This window comes from Typopeltis vanoorti, chromosome 12, assembly GCF_054136105.1.
Source record: "Typopeltis vanoorti isolate ZY-2024b chromosome 12, IOZ_Tvanoo_1.0, whole genome shotgun sequence".
In the NCBI taxonomy this organism is placed as follows: Eukaryota; Metazoa; Arthropoda; class Arachnida; order Uropygi; family Thelyphonidae; genus Typopeltis; species Typopeltis vanoorti.
Window position 1 is genome coordinate 50,450,664 of NC_143560.1, and position 16,001 is coordinate 50,466,664.

The window sequence follows — 16,001 nt, forward strand, 5'->3', positions numbered from 1 at the left end:
AAGTACTAATACAGCCAAAGATAAAAATTTGGCATATCTCAAAAAAACCAACTTCATAATTGCTTTAGAATGCAACCAGCATCATGTGTTTAAAAAGAAGCAAAATGCAGAGTACTTGCCTCTTGATGAAACAGCAGCCTGGCATTTGAGTTCTTTGATCAGGTTGCTTGGTGCAGCTTCTCCCCTTCTATTCTTCTGCTTTACTCACATCCAGAAAGCTATGATTATCTGGAGAAAATGTTAATCACCTGGCAATATTCTTCTTTTCCAACTCTTGTATAACAACTGGTAATTAGCTTAAGGAATTAACAGCACATATAACAGATATTAATTAAAGCAAACTTTAATGAATACCTTCAATATTTTGGCAACGTCATGTTGCCATCTTCAGGAACATACAAATATGGTACGTGCATGCAGGCACTAACAAAAGCAAATGAGGAAGAAGGCAATGCTGCTGATGATTCCATGAATAATCTTTTGTACTTGAACTTGCTGCAGTGTATTATTTTAGTTTTCTTCTAACGAATTCTATGGCGAGTATCTAAGGCATGGTCTGCCAGCCCAGAGTGGCTGTACTGGTGAAACTGGATGTAGTCTTTGTGTTCTGAAATCCTGATATTCGCTGTCCTGCCTGTTTGGCCAAAGTAGGACACTTTACAGCTGCAAGGAACCTAGTATACACCAGGTAGGTCTAGGGGGGAGTGGTTGGTCTTTGGTAGAGCGGATAAGGGATGCCAACTTTTTATATGGTCTATAACAAGAAGTCAGGTCATATTTTTTGAGGATATTGGTTATTTTCTCAGAGGTACCCCAGATGTAGGGGATGGTGATAGATTTAATGTAATCTTTATTGTGGAGGGGGGAAATGGGGGGGGGGGGTTGTGGTTTACTGGTTTTAGTATTTTTTTGATTTTTTGGGGGTTGTAGCCATTGGCTAAGAAAGTGTTGAGGATATGGTTTAGTTCAGTGGTTAGGGCATTGTGATCTGAGCAGATTAATTTTGTCCTGTTAAATAGTGTTTTTATAACCCCATATTGTTGTGGGGGGGGGGGGGATTGCTGGTGAATGTATCTGCCTGTATGGGCGGGTTTTCTATAAACAGAGAAAACCAAAGATCCATCAGGCTGGCGAGTGATTAGAGTGTCTAGGGAGAGTGTTGTTTTCTTCTTTTTTCTAAGGTGAACTGGACTCTAGGGTGTTGGTTGTTCAGGTGTGTTAGGAAGGAGTGGAGTGTATCTGAGCCATGTGGCCAAATAGCAAACACATCATCCACGTAACGAAGCCAAATAGTGGGTTTTTGTGGGGCAGAGTTTAAGGCTTTCCTCTTCAAAGGTCTCCATAAAGAAGTTGGCCAAGGGTGGGGAAAGTGGTGAACCCATGGATTGCTTTATCTGTTTGTAGAATTTTCCTTGCCAAACGAAATAGCCCGAGTTCATTGTGAACTGAAATAGGGCTGACATATCGGGAGGAAACTTGGCTTGGATGAGATCTAGGGTTTCCTTGAGTGGGACATTAGTGAATAGGGAGGAGATGTCAAAACTGACCGTTATGTCAGTGTGTTGGAGTGAGAGGTTTTCTATACTGGATTTGAAGTGGGCTGAGTTTTTTATGTGTGATGGTGTGTTGACAGTATAGTGTGTGAGCACTTTGGCTAAATGTTTGGCTAATTTGTATGTGGGGGAAATCAATGCCATCCACTATGGGACGTAATGATACATTTTGTTTATGTATTTTTGGAAGTCCATATAATCGGGGGGGGTCTAGAGTTATAAGGTTCCCTGATGATTCCATGAAAGATTATTCATGGAATCATTAGCAGCTCTAAAAAAATGTTCCAAACCTCAACAAATTTGGGTACATGAAACTACCCCAAATTTGGGAAGCATACATTATGAGAACTTCAGCCCAACGGCCAAGACAAACCAATTAGCCTGCTACGGAGGCACCATTAGGACGTTAGGAACAATATTAGTTTCTTGCCTTCTTCCTCATTTGCTTTTGTTAGTGCCTGCATGCACATACCATATTTGTATGTTCCTGAAGATGGCAACATGACGTTGCTGAAATATTGAAGGTATTCATTAAAGTTTGCTTTAATTAATATCAGTTATATGTGTTGTCAATTCCTTAAGCTAATTGCCAGTTATGTACGACTCTTGTATAACAAATCAAGGCAATGCAAACATTATTTCATCTTTTGCCAGAAAAACACCAGAAGATTCCTTAATAATCCAGATACTTAGCCCTCCATTCCAAGTAACACTCAATTCCATTAGGTGCAAAATTTTCAGTCAAGAATCAAACCCATCCAATATTACTGATTCAACTGTCATAACTAATCTGGAATCTACCCAAAAGCATGACCATAAAAGGAAATAAATGTCAGCCATGAAAGCTATTTCAGTGGCCCAACTGGGTGAATCATATCAACAACCAACCTATCAATACCTGCAGCCAAATTAATTAATCAGTGAACACTAATGTGGATTCCCCATTCTTGCTTCATAGCAAATCTTTTAGCTAATCTTCCCTTGAAAAGGTTTGGAGAAACTCATATGGATGCTCTTGACATTATGAGAACATTATAAGGTCAGGTACAGAGGTATATTTCCGAACTACAACCTTACGATCACCTTCCATCCAATGGAAGTGAATAGCAATTTTCTTCTCTGGCTGTTCAATGCACATCACTCTGGAAGGTTTGCTTGCTTCAGTTTTACCTGTTAATGTTGGCTTAAATCAGCCCCCCCCCCCCCCTCTCTCTCTCTCTCTCTCTCTATATATATATATATATTAATCTCACCCACAAGAGGAACAAGAACCTGTAGCACACCAGCGCCATGGGTAAGGTGCAGATAAGAACATTAATATATATATACAGTCATACCCCGACTTACGCAAGTCCGGAGTTATGCGATTTCTTATATGTACCTATTCCCGTTGCACTTCACGCCTCACCACTAGTCGTATCTTTCCAGCGCCGGCTGCTTTCACCAGTGTCGCACATGCTGTGAACAAGCACTGACGTGTTTCGCGCGGTCTCCATTCATACACAATATAGTCTACAAACCTTACGATTGTTTCATGTTATGTTTCTTGATAAAAATTTTATCACATAAAAAATAATGTCATCCAAAAGAAGCAAGTCCGATTCTTCTACAGCTAGCAAGAAAAGAAAAACATTGACTTTGGAAGCAAAACTCAACATCATTAAGGATTTTGAAGGCAGAATGAAAATTTATGAGCTAGCAAAGAAGTTCGATCTACAGGAATCAACAGTAAGAACAATCATAAAAGAAAGGTTTACAGATTTTGGAAGACATTTTGGAAGATTCCAACGAGGAATGAATTGTAGCCATAAGGCAAGGAATAAAAAAATCATTAGCTTGCTATGAAGAAATTTTGCGTGACAAGAAAAAGACATTATGATGTCAGACAAATCTATTAGATTTTATGAAACCATCGACATCTAAATAACTTTCTTTTTTTTTTATGTACGAAAAACTACAATTATGATCATTTCTTAAAAAATATAGCTGTTTTTGTAAACCTTTGGTCCCAATTGTATGTTTGTATATATAAATTACATGCAAAATTATACCCCGAGTTACGCAAATTCGACTTGCACGCTTTTTGTTGGTCCCACCTACTGCGTAACTTAGAGGTATGACTGTATATATATATTAATCTCACCCACAAGATGAACAAGAACCTATAGCACACCAGTGCCATGGATAAGGTGCAGATAAGAACATTGAGAGAGAAGAAATCTACTGACTTTTATTAAAGAGCTGGAGGTTGACATTGTTATGAGGGAGGCTGTTCCAGAGGGCAGAGGTAGATGGAATAAATGAGAAAGAGGAGAAGCAGGTTTGATGTGTTTGCAGTTGTACTGAAAAGGGATGTTGGGCAGCTGCTGTTTTTGTTTCAACAGGCCCAACAGTAAGTGAGAAATGCTTGCCAATTCACTTGAGAAGTAACCATGGAAGAAGAACCTGGTTACTTCTTCCATGGTTACTTGGAAGAAGTAACCAGAAGAGATACAGAGTTGAAATGTTGTGTCTGAGAGAAGGATCATCTGTGAGTCAAGCTGCTCTCTGCTGAACAGCATCAAGAGTATTAAGGGAGCTTTTAGGTGTACCACCCCAAATGTGTGAATGGTATTTTAAGGATGGGCAGATTTGGGATTTATATATAGAGTTAGTATCTGGATGGGTATAAAATAGTTTCAAATAGCTTTCAGTTGAAAAGATAGTTTTTTAAAGACTGGAAGTTATGCTCACACCCTGCTTCCTATACATTAATAACCTTCTCTAATTACCCTCAAATATTATCAATAGTTCTGATGATGGAGTACAGGGTATACTCCATACAAATTCAGAATAGCATATTCTGAATTTGTTAAATCTTACGATGCTCAACAATTTCAAGTATCAAAATTTTTCATTACCAATGTCTTAAATACCAATTTAGCAAATTCTCCACACAGATAAAGACAATTTGTGAACTTCAATGCTCTGCAAACAAAGTCATGTCATATCTTATAAGAAAGATCTCACTTCAATTTTTGTTTCAGTAATATACATCCAGTCAAGACCACATTTCTCCTCGTGGGCTGACACACCTGTAAATGTACCTGTATACAAGTACATCATACCCATGATCTCCAAACAATGTGTCTGCTACTTTTCAAGACTCTTCTCTTTCATTTGTAAAGCTCCTAATAATTTATTCATTTTACCATCTAACATCCAATTATAAGAAAAATGAATTACACTACCCAATTTAAGACAACCATCACATGGGGAGAAACGGCAAAATATTCCAGGAACCCTGTTCTAGAAACCAAATGTGTAACTTTTTCAAGTCACTTCATGTCTCCAGAAAGGAATTAGTGGTCTCAATTGGCAATTTTCAACAATTGAGACTACCGCCCTGATAAACATGTTCACTGGAAGGCAGTTTCAAGCAGAGCTATCTGGGCACACTTCAAAATGGGAGAAATGGACAATGACACTTATTTGTACCTGTACCTATGGTCCCACTAAGGGTTCTTCAAAGGAAGAAGTGGAAGAATTTTTCAAGATATTGATGACAGCAGAGTAAGAAATGAATCCCACCAGGCATATAGGAATGTTTTAAGAAAATCTGGAGAAAAGGGCAACGGTAAGTATTTGCTGGATTTCTAGAGCCTCTGTAGCTCAGTTGGTATATAGATGAAGCCCATTGGTTGGAAAGGCCTGGGTTCGATTCCCATCTAAGACATGAGGAACCTTCAGGTCTCTTTTGACTAAAGGTTAGTTAGTCGGTCTCACCCGGAAACTCAAGTTTTTCGTTCCTCAGAACACACACATCTATAGACATAAAATACCTCCCTTTTGCCCCAAACACCAGGCTTAGCAACAAGTCAGTTGGGGTTGCTTAAAAGATGCAATAGTGGACCCTGTATCAGCAGGATAAAAGAGCTAGAAAGAAGATTTGCTGGATTTCTGCTCAGAACATGTACTAATCATTACTAACACCATGTTCCAAAATAAACATGGCCACAAGTTCATTCATGTGGAGAGAAGACATAAGAAAAGGCTATTTGACTATGTTGTTGTGAATAGTGATATTGTAAATTTCGATGCGGTGAAATTTTATATAGCGATTTTTTGGCAGCATCGATTTTTACTGAGGTCACAAACCATGAGGAAAAAAAAAATTGTAACTTACTATATTTTAAAGAAGTTCTGATTGTAAACTTGTAAAGCTAACTATCAAAAGGAATGATATGGAAATTGTTCAATTTATTGAACAATTTCCATATTATAAAAAAAATATTGAACTATATTGGTTTGATGTAACAGAATGTTAAAAGTATTTCTTTAAGTTAAGGAGATTAGACCGGATTATGTTGGCAACTTGAAAGTAAACAAAAGTATTGAAGGTCGTTCAGATGTAGAGATTGTTTCACAGGTCAAAACATCAGTGACATTTATTTACGGAAGATTCGGGGTCTCCAACACTAAAAACAGGGAGCTTCTGAATCATCCAAGAGATTGTCTGTTCGGCAGTTTAAGTTGGAGGCTGTTCTAGGAGTTTGTCTTGCGAAAGCCCAGGAGAAGAAGGTCATTCTATGGAGATGCATTATCAGTAGTGGAACGTGCCACGTGCGACCAGATATGTGTCGTTGACAGTATATCCAATAACCGACAGTGAGCTATGCTGCAGATCCCAGATGAGGACTACACTAGGATGACCGCTAAAAGCCGTTCAGCAAAGAGTAGAATATAGGACTGAGGATAGCAGTCAACAGAACAGAATATCAGGAAGGAAGGAACTTGTCATTGTTAGCATTCAAGAATGTAAGCAGAGCTAATCAAAGGTGGTAAATGAGGTAAACGGAACATTATACATCAAATTAAATGGCCACTTAAATAGAATGGGTGAGGAAAGGTTAGCTAAACAGGTGTTTGATGCCAGGATGGCATGAAGGAGACATATAGGAAGCCCAAGGTCTAGGTGGATTGATTGATTGATTTGGAATTTGTGGGAAAATTGTAGACAGGAGATTAATAATAATGTAAACTTAATCATGTAGTAGTGCTGAAATAGCAGCCTGAACACTCTTTCAAGGCACATATCAAAAAATTTATTATGATAAAAATATCGGGGTGCTTGCTGAGACTATTATAAGTAATAGAGGGAAAAATTTTGATAGATTAGTAATCATGTAGTGGTGTTATAATATCCTGTACACCCCTTGAAGTACATCTGGAAATTGATGGGATGATGTTGAGTTTTACTAGCACTGAAATTAACATCAGAACACCAATAAAAAACTTAACAGAGAATTTTGGATTAGAGAATGTGATATTCCATAAGTTTTAGTGATGTATTGTAGTGAAAGGTGTGTCTTATGAAATAAAGTGTGGTGTATCGTTATAGTCAGCTGAAGAAAGTCTAATATATACAGAAAGAAGAAACAGCAGATCATCCTTGCTGCAAGAAGTTACACTGTTAATGTCAGAAGATACGCCATGTGATGGGAGCTTACATAAAGACATCAGAATGCCAAATATGAGGAAATAGCTTCAGAGATATCAAGAGCGACCACCTGAGATTCTTAAACTTTTCCACAGTTTAATTCATTTATTAGTTGAGAGGCTTCATAGTAGTAGCAAAGGAAGTGGGCATTAGTGATTTACTCCATTACTTTGGAGAGAATTAAATTGAGAGAAATAGTAATTTCTCACTTCAATTCCTGTCGACACCCCCACCTCCATAGAACGCTTGTATTACAGGTTGTGACCTCTCATATGTGGGGGATGAGATATATGAAAAAATGCAACAATAGTTATGATTAAATCACTGTGTTCATCTTCCATGAGATCAAAGCCACAAATTAGGAAGTTGAATAGCACACACCAGCTGTTCATTGCTTGTATCTCTTCCCTGCCTGACTGACACTCCCATTTAGAAGGCTAAATTATGCAAGTCAGCTGTCTATCACTTCTATATGACTGATGCATACTAATTACAAAACTGACTTGCAGCTCATTGGATGTGGCCAGAAAGAATAGAATTTTAACTTACAAAATGTAACTTGTAAATTGGAATAGTTTCAAGTCTGATTTTTTATAAAGGTTTCTTTTTTCCTTTTTATGGGATAACTTGCATTTATGTAGCCTGTTATAAACAGTTGGGTAACATTAACTTTCACAAAATTTGAAAATTTCATAACCATATTCTTCTGGATTTTTATTTTTATAATTTCATACCTTACAGTTTTCTTCTTTATTCTGCTTCTCCTATTATTAGTCGAGTTTGTTCTTTTGTATACCCGTTGTCCTTATGTCTTTCATGTACTCTCCTTTATGCAACACCCACTAAATCCTGCATTCACACCAAATATATGGTTTATCAACAATCCATTTGGTTACAAGTCGCTAGAGCAGACTTTTCTGATGACTTTTACAGAAGTATATCTTATGATTATTGCCTGTCCAAAGAAAACATCTAGAACCGTCCCTATTTAGCTCTAAAATATCAACAGATTTCGATATTATTTTTTTAATAATTTTGAGTGACGAAATGAAGATAAATAAATCAATTATATATATATATATATATTTTTTTTTTTTGCCTCTTCCTGCAAGCACAAAACCTGATGCTATGAGAATAGCAGCTAATTCTTAATAACAAAGTTCCCTTTGAGTTACTTCTTTCATTTTCCTTGCTTGTTTCTAAAATTAACATGATTTCAATGCATTCATAAATGAATAGGCACATGCATTGATTCACGATATGAATTAGTTATATGCTTTTGTCAATAACATACTACACAAAGATCAGTAATTTCCTCAAGTACATATTTAATTTTTTTTATTATTATTATCAAATCATATAAAATTATCAGATGACAAAGAAATCTAATAGCTGTACAGAAACTGAGACACTGGACAAAGAAAGGTGGAAGAAGATGGTGAAGGGGGGCATCAGACACCAATGGTCACTGAGCCCATGGTTCGTGATGATAAGGAAAGAAATCTAGTTCAGAACTTTGATGCATTTAATTGTCAAAGAAACCCTGTAGTACAGAGGAAGAGTAATTAAAATGCTCAACTAGAGAGCCTGGGAAAAGCATTCTCATATACCAAGCTTTCTATCTGATTCTTGGGAATCACTAATGTCAGGCTCTCTAAGATATTTATTCCCAAAACTTATTGCACATTTGTGTTTGGGGGAAAACAGAAATGATTTTTTTTTCTCTCTCTCTCTAAATTCATCGTAGCTGTTCTGTACTATAATGAAATGTTTCTTCAGTTATTATGGGCTTGCTATGGTAAGTGCCTACTGTATTCATCTCAAGCTTGTTTTGCATAGCCATTACATTGGTGTTAGCTAAATCAATAAAATATAATATTCAGGGATCATATTTCGTGAGAAATTTTAGATATCTACAATATAGAGAAAAAAGCTTCTAGAATACTAATTTATAAATCTTGACATCACTTTCATCTTTATCAGAAGTAATGTAATTATACATCTGATTAAATATACATGCTCCTTTACACACATATAATAAATGCAGTTTAGTTATGTAAAATGTCAACATACCTCCTGCTGGAGGTAATCCCCAAAGAGGGGCACCATTTTTTAGCAAGGCTGGAATTGTAAATCCTAAGAGGGGTAATGGTAATGTTGGGGGAGGTGGTGGTGGTGGTGTTGCTGCTGCAGTTGGATCCAACAAATTTGGTTGTTCACCCATACTACCTCCTCCTCCACCTGAAAGCCTGAGTATTTAAAAACAATAATGAAAAATAATTCTCATTTCTAAATAACACTAGTAAAAATAAAATATATTCTAGAAGAAAATGTTTACAAAAAAAACAACAACTGCATTCTATCTAATAATATCTAACATAAAATAATGTAAAACCGTAATTTTCTTTCCATAGGACTCATAACTGCTTGTCTCAAACATATCATGATGTAAAATGTGGGGCACAACATGTAGAAGTGAGTAAAATATTGCGAAAATTAGAAATGAGAAAATCAGAAGTGTATTCAAGTGTTTAGATATTAATAAGGTTGTAGAAACGGATGACAATATCCATCTGTTTTTAAGGAATGTGCAAAGAGTTAGACATGCCTTATTTAATGAAAGCCTTGGAGTCTGAAAGGTTCTTAAGGAGTAGAGTATTATCACTCTATAAACATGGTGCTAGAACAGAAGTTTCTGATTATCAACCACTGACTTGCACAAACTGACAGTTTAAAAAATGCCCTTTGGTTGGAAAGACCTGGGTTAGAATCCCATATAAAATGTGAGAACCTTAAGCATGGCTTTTCAATTGAAGTCAAATTAGGTTTCATACAGAAGTGGAAAGGTTTTTTCCACTCACATTCAAATAAACCAGCCAGGAGAGCACACAAAATTGACAGATAAAAAAACATTATAATCAACAGCTTTATACTGGCCTCATAAGATGGTTCTATACCTGCCCATATGGGTCTCTCAGCCACTGCATCATAAGCTATCTATGGACCAGTCTGTATATATATCTTCAGTAGTCAAGGTATTGGAGAGGTTGGTTAAGAACAGAATGCTGGACTGAGTTGATAGATATAGGATTCTTTATGGTCAGCATAGATTTTTGAAAATTAAGTCTTGTTTTATGAGAAGTTTTATTATAGGACTAGATGATAAATATAGGATTCTTCATGATGATCAGCATGGATTTGTAAAGATTTAAGTTTTGTTTTATGAGAAGATGAATGTATTCAATAAGGGAGATTCATATACAGCGATAATCTTGAACACTGCAAAAGCATTTGAGGGATTACTTCACAGCAAGTTGATGTACAAGCTGCAGAGGATGGGAATGGACAACAGACTGGTTCGCTGGATTGGAAACTGGCTCTAAACAACAGCAGCAAGTACTGTTCAGAGTTTGCAAGTTGCATATGACGGAGTAGTGTCTAAAAAAAAGGAAGGTAACTAGTGATGTGCCCCCAGGTATCTGTTCTTGGGTCCCTGATGTTTTTCAAGCCTCCAAATAAGTGGGATGGTCTCACTCCAGGTAATGAAATTCATCTACCATCTAAAGACAAATGCTATCCTTGTCCGAGTAGTTAGTGTATCATAATCCACAGATATTTTCATAATCTAATCAGTTAAACTGATATAACTACTCATCAATCCACTGATTCAGCTTATTCAAATGGTTATGAAGTTAATCAGAATTCCCTGGTATTACCCTCATGAATTCTGCATCAGCTGCAAGCAATTAATTATTTTGCTTCAAACCATAATTTATCTATTGACAATAGTCTACAGATAAATTAAAAAAAAAAAAAAAAAAAAAAAAAGGATTTCAGAGGAAAATCTTGTGATGCACACACCTTCCTCCTTCAAGATAACACTCTCCCTTAAATAATTCATTGATACCTATCAGCCAACAATCTCCATGTCTAAACCATCAGTCTACTATTTGTTCTGATTTTCCCAATCTACCAAATTCACATTTCCTTTTTGCTATAACTATGATATTACCAAGGATTCACTTAATCCAATTTGCAATAATTTGTACTTAGTCAGTTCTGTTAGTTGGTTGTTGTCCCCCCCCCTCCCACATCATATTCCATTTTTTTTATTTTCTCCCACAATCTTTCTTTCTTTCTTTTTCTTTCTTTTTTTTGCCTGTTGCTTATGCAACTGCTATGTTTCTATTTACATCTCCTGCACAATAATTTCTCTCCCCCCCTTGCTGGTCTCATTATTCATTGATATTAACATTTTCTGTTCATATTTTTAAGCTTAATTTTTATGCTCTAACAAAGCTGTATGTAAATTAGCTTGAACTTACTCCCAGGCATACCGTTATCTTTCCCAATTCCACTTTTAAACAACACACTTAAGAGATTATGGCGATACATTCACACTCTTTTCAATTATTACTGTTATAAAATAGTTTTAATATTTTAACTATAGTGATCATAAACAGTGACAATGAACTAGAGTTTCCCCACACTTTTGGAATAACGAAACATTAGGCCTTCCCTCTTATACAAATCTCATTTTCTCTCAAACTCCCTCCACACATTGAAAAAATCCCATCTATTCCTTCTACACAGCCTACACTCTGAAATGTTTGTCATTGTAGAATTCTTAAGATATGAGAGTTACTCAAATGTGATCTTTCCTTAGCAAAGCTATATTGTTCATTGCAAAGTACAGATTTTCTGACAACCTATTTCTGTATGCAAGCTCTAACACTTTTTCAAAATCTTCACTACAACTCAGAGATACTATTAGGTCGATAATTGCATACCAGACTTTGCAGTAATGGAATTACGACAAATTCTATCCATTTATATGAAATCTTCCCTGCTGAGACCCAAAATATATATTCAGGTCAAGCACAATAAGTTCAACCGAACATTCTTTTAGCATCTGTGCTGATATCCCACAGTTCCCATTACGAAATTCTAATTTAGTTTATGCAACAGCTCTGGTACCTCTTCCTCAAACATCTGAGTTTCTTCATCCAGTACAGAAGTATCACTGTTGCATACACCAGGATGCTGACTCTTAGCAAAATAGGAACTCATTAGTTTAACAATCTTTTCTGCATTTGACACATGCACACCATCTTCATTCAGTAGAATTCTTTCTTTCTTTTAGTTGCAGCATAACAAAAATATTCTTTTCTAGATTATTAGCCAGATTAATTATACTTAATGTGGAGATATATGTAATATACAAGTGAACTCTGGTTACTGATTAAGTGATTTCTTTAATAATTATTTTTGAAAGATTCCTAAATGAAACCATCAGTGATAGCAATAAAAAATATTCAAGCAGAATGCAGTCAGGTGTGTGTGTGTGTGTGTATACTTGGGCTAGAAAAAGTGATCAAAAACCTAAAAAGTGAAAAGGTGGCTGGAGATATGCAAGTTTTACAGTGACTGAGTGCAATGAATAATTCAGAAGGTGGAATGCTTGCTGGTTGGAGTAGAGTTAGTACCCATCACACCCAGAGGAATTTTCCTATTCAATGCTCCAGGTAATATTTACGTAAGTGTCCATTAGTAAAGGCTATGAAAAATTGTGTAACATGGAGAAGAACAAGCTGAGTTTGGGTCAAACAGTGTGTCAGAATCAGATTTTCACTTTAAGAGAAGTAGTTGAAAAATCATTGGCATAAAAGAAGAATATAAGTTTTATAGAACTGGAAAGGCATATGACTAGTTATTAAGAGAAGAACTGTACACCGTAATCACTCAGGCATAAATGGGACGTTATATATCGAGCAATACAGAGTCAATATACAAGTCACAAGTCAGTAGTTAGAACTGAAGGTAGCATAAGAAAATAGTTTCATATAAAATCCAGTGTGACGAGACTACATATCACCACATTTATTCATCACATATATATATCACATTATGAAAGAAAGTGTCATTAAGCCTGATATGCTAAGGGGGGGGTCTGGAAAGTTCTGATAAACTCCTAGAACAAAAATTAATTAATTTTATGCCTTCTTATATATACTAAAAGAAAAGATATTTTCTGAAAAAGCATTTATGAGGGGGTGAAAAATTATATTAAAAACGTTTCGCTTCTAGGTGTTCATCAGAACTTTCCAGATCCCCCCCTTGTATACATACATATACACCCAATTCTCCATTTACAAAATAATACAGTGCATATGAAAAAATAGAATGGTTCCAGATTTGAAATCCCAATAAGAACAATAAGTAATTTTCAAACAAACTATATGAAAATCATTAAATAAAACTATTTTAATTGAATTTTTTTTAATTTTAAACACTTATTTAAAGTATATACATATGTATCTTACTAAAAGAAAAGTGTGTCACTAATAAAACAGAAACTAAGGCAAAATACACCACTCATGTGGTTATTAGTTAAATTTTATTCACCATCACTTTCTGTAGCTGCATTCTTTTGTGTGAGACTGGAATAAAATCACCTTCATCACTTGAAAAACTTTGGCCTTCCTGTTCATACTGCAATGGCGAAACATTTTCTTCACTAAAAGGAACTCAATTAGCATTAGTTTTCAAAAATTCTGGGGGTTGATTTTTTATTACCACATCATCATCATCCAATTCCTGACATGTACCCTCAAGGGGTGTGCAGGATATGATAGTACTACATGAAAATTTTACATTATTACTAACTTCCTATCTACAATTTTCCTCCAAATCAGTCGATTGTTTGTCAAGACTCCAATATTATCATTATCAGATCTTATATTTCTATCATCTAAGGCACGTTGTACCATATCAATGAACCTATATCTTGGTCTTCCTCTGGGTAGTTTTCCTGCAAACGTGGCAGAGAACACTTGTTTTGTTAATCTTTCGTCACCCATTCTGTTTAAGTGACCATACCAAATGAGATTAGCTCTGCTAACACATTCATAGATGCGGACAATGTCAAGTTCTTTCCTAATATCCTCGTTTTTAATATGATATTGCCATTGATGCCATCTGTTCACGCCTTTAATTTTTCTCAGGACTCTCAATATCTGCGGTCTCTAGTCTTTGGTCAAGTGTTTTACTTCTGACCCACCTCTCAGATCCATAAGTTAAAACTGGTTTCACCACTGTCTTGTATACAGCTAATTTAGTGTTCCGACTAATTTCTCTCTTATTCCATATGAATTTATTCAGTTGACTTCCTACCATACCAGCTTTGTTGATTCTATTGTCTATTTCCATATTTAATTTACCATCTTCACTAAAAATCATGCCTAAGTATTTGAAATGTTTTACTTGTTCCACAGGTTCCCCGTTCACAACACAATTGACATTTTCAACAATTCTACCTATTTTCATTGTCTCATCATCAAATTCCTGACATGTACCCTCAAGGAGTGTACAGGATATGATAGTACTACATGAAAAATTAACATCATTACTAACTTCCTATCTACAATTTTCCTCCAAATCAGTCTGTTACTTGTCAAGACTCCAACATTATCAGATCTTATATTTCTATCCTCTAAGGCACTTTGTACCATATCAATCCACCTATACCTTGGTCATCCACTGGGTTGTTTTCCTGCCAACTTGGCAGAGACCACTTGTTTTGCTAATCTTTCCTTGCCCATTCTGTTTTAGTGATCATACTACAAGAGATTAGCTCTGCTAATGCATTCCTGGATGGCGACAATGTCATGTTTTTTCCGAATATCCTCATTTCTAATATGATATTGCCATTGATTCCATCTGTTCACGCCTCTATTCTTTCTCAGGACTCCCATATCTGCGGTCTCTAGTGTTTGGTCAAGTGTTTTACTTCTGACCCAGCTCTCATCTCCATAAGTTAAAACTGGTTTGAACACTGTCTTGTATACAGCTAATTTAGTGTTCCGACTAATTTCTCTGTTATTCCATATGAATTTATTCAATTGACTGCTTACCATATTTAATTTACCATCTTCACTAAAAATCGTGCCTAAGTAGCTGAAATGTTTTACTTGTTCCACAGGTTCCCCATTCACAACACAGTTTACATTTTCAACAATTCTACCTATTTTCATTGTCTTTGTCTTTTTAATGGTGACCTTCATACCATATCTATTACAACAGTTATTCAATTTAATCAGAGAATCTTGCAAACTTGTAGCGGATTTATTTAGAAGTATAACATCGTCCGCATAAAGCAAAGAGCTGACATTAACATCTCAAATTCTGATATCATGTTTAGTACCATTTTCCTTCATAATGTGATCCATATTGATAATGAATAACAGAAAAGATAATGTACATCCTTATTAAGGGATAATGTATACTTGTATCACACCAGATTTAACATTAAACCATCTTCCTGTACTTCCTTCAATTCTAACTGCTGACTTACAACTCAAATAAAGACTAAGTATTGCTTGGTATAATGTCCCATTGACACCATATAACTGTAGCATAATGAATAGCTTCTCTCTTGACAACTTGTCATATGCCTTTTCCAGATCAACAAAACTTAAATACAGATCTTTGTTATATTCTCTTGCTTTCTCAACTATTTGTCGTAAAGTGAAGATCTGATCCTGACAGCCTCTATTTGGCCTGAATCCAGCTTGTTCTTCACCCAGCTTTTCTTCCACAATTCTTCTCAACCGTTTCTCTAGTATACTTGCATAGATCTTGCCAGGAACAGTCAGTAGGGAAATACCTCTGTAATTCTCACATTCAGTTTTATTTCCCTTTTTATATATGAGTACTATTAGAGCTCTACTCCAATCATCGGGAATTTGTACCTCTGTCCAGGCTCTCTGAACTGTGCAGTGCAGCCACTGTAAGACTTTTATACCAGCATAATTCAGCATTTTTGGTCAAATATCATCTATTCCTGCTGCCTTTCCACATTTCAAGCCTTTGATGGCTATTTCAAGTATGGATATGTATTCCTGACTGTACACCTGTTGAGTGTTTTTTTACCACTGTGCTATTACTGCTTGTTTAATTTAGCAATTTTT

At 35.8% G+C, this 16,001-nt stretch overlaps 1 protein-coding gene across 4 annotated transcripts in view; it reads right to left on the reverse strand.

The window, feature by feature from the left end:
- The window catches only part of LOC150100781 (GRB10-interacting GYF protein 2-like), a 525,021-nt gene that overhangs the window by 222,842 nt on the left and 286,178 nt on the right, over positions 1-16,001 (reverse strand). For all 4 annotated transcript variants that reach the window (XM_090401532.1, XM_090401529.1, XM_090401530.1 and 1 more), the window contains exon 17: positions 9,106-9,281. In XM_090401532.1, coding sequence (XP_090257658.1) covers positions 9,106-9,281 — 176 coding nt within the window. The remainder of the gene's footprint in view (positions 1-9,105; positions 9,282-16,001) is intronic.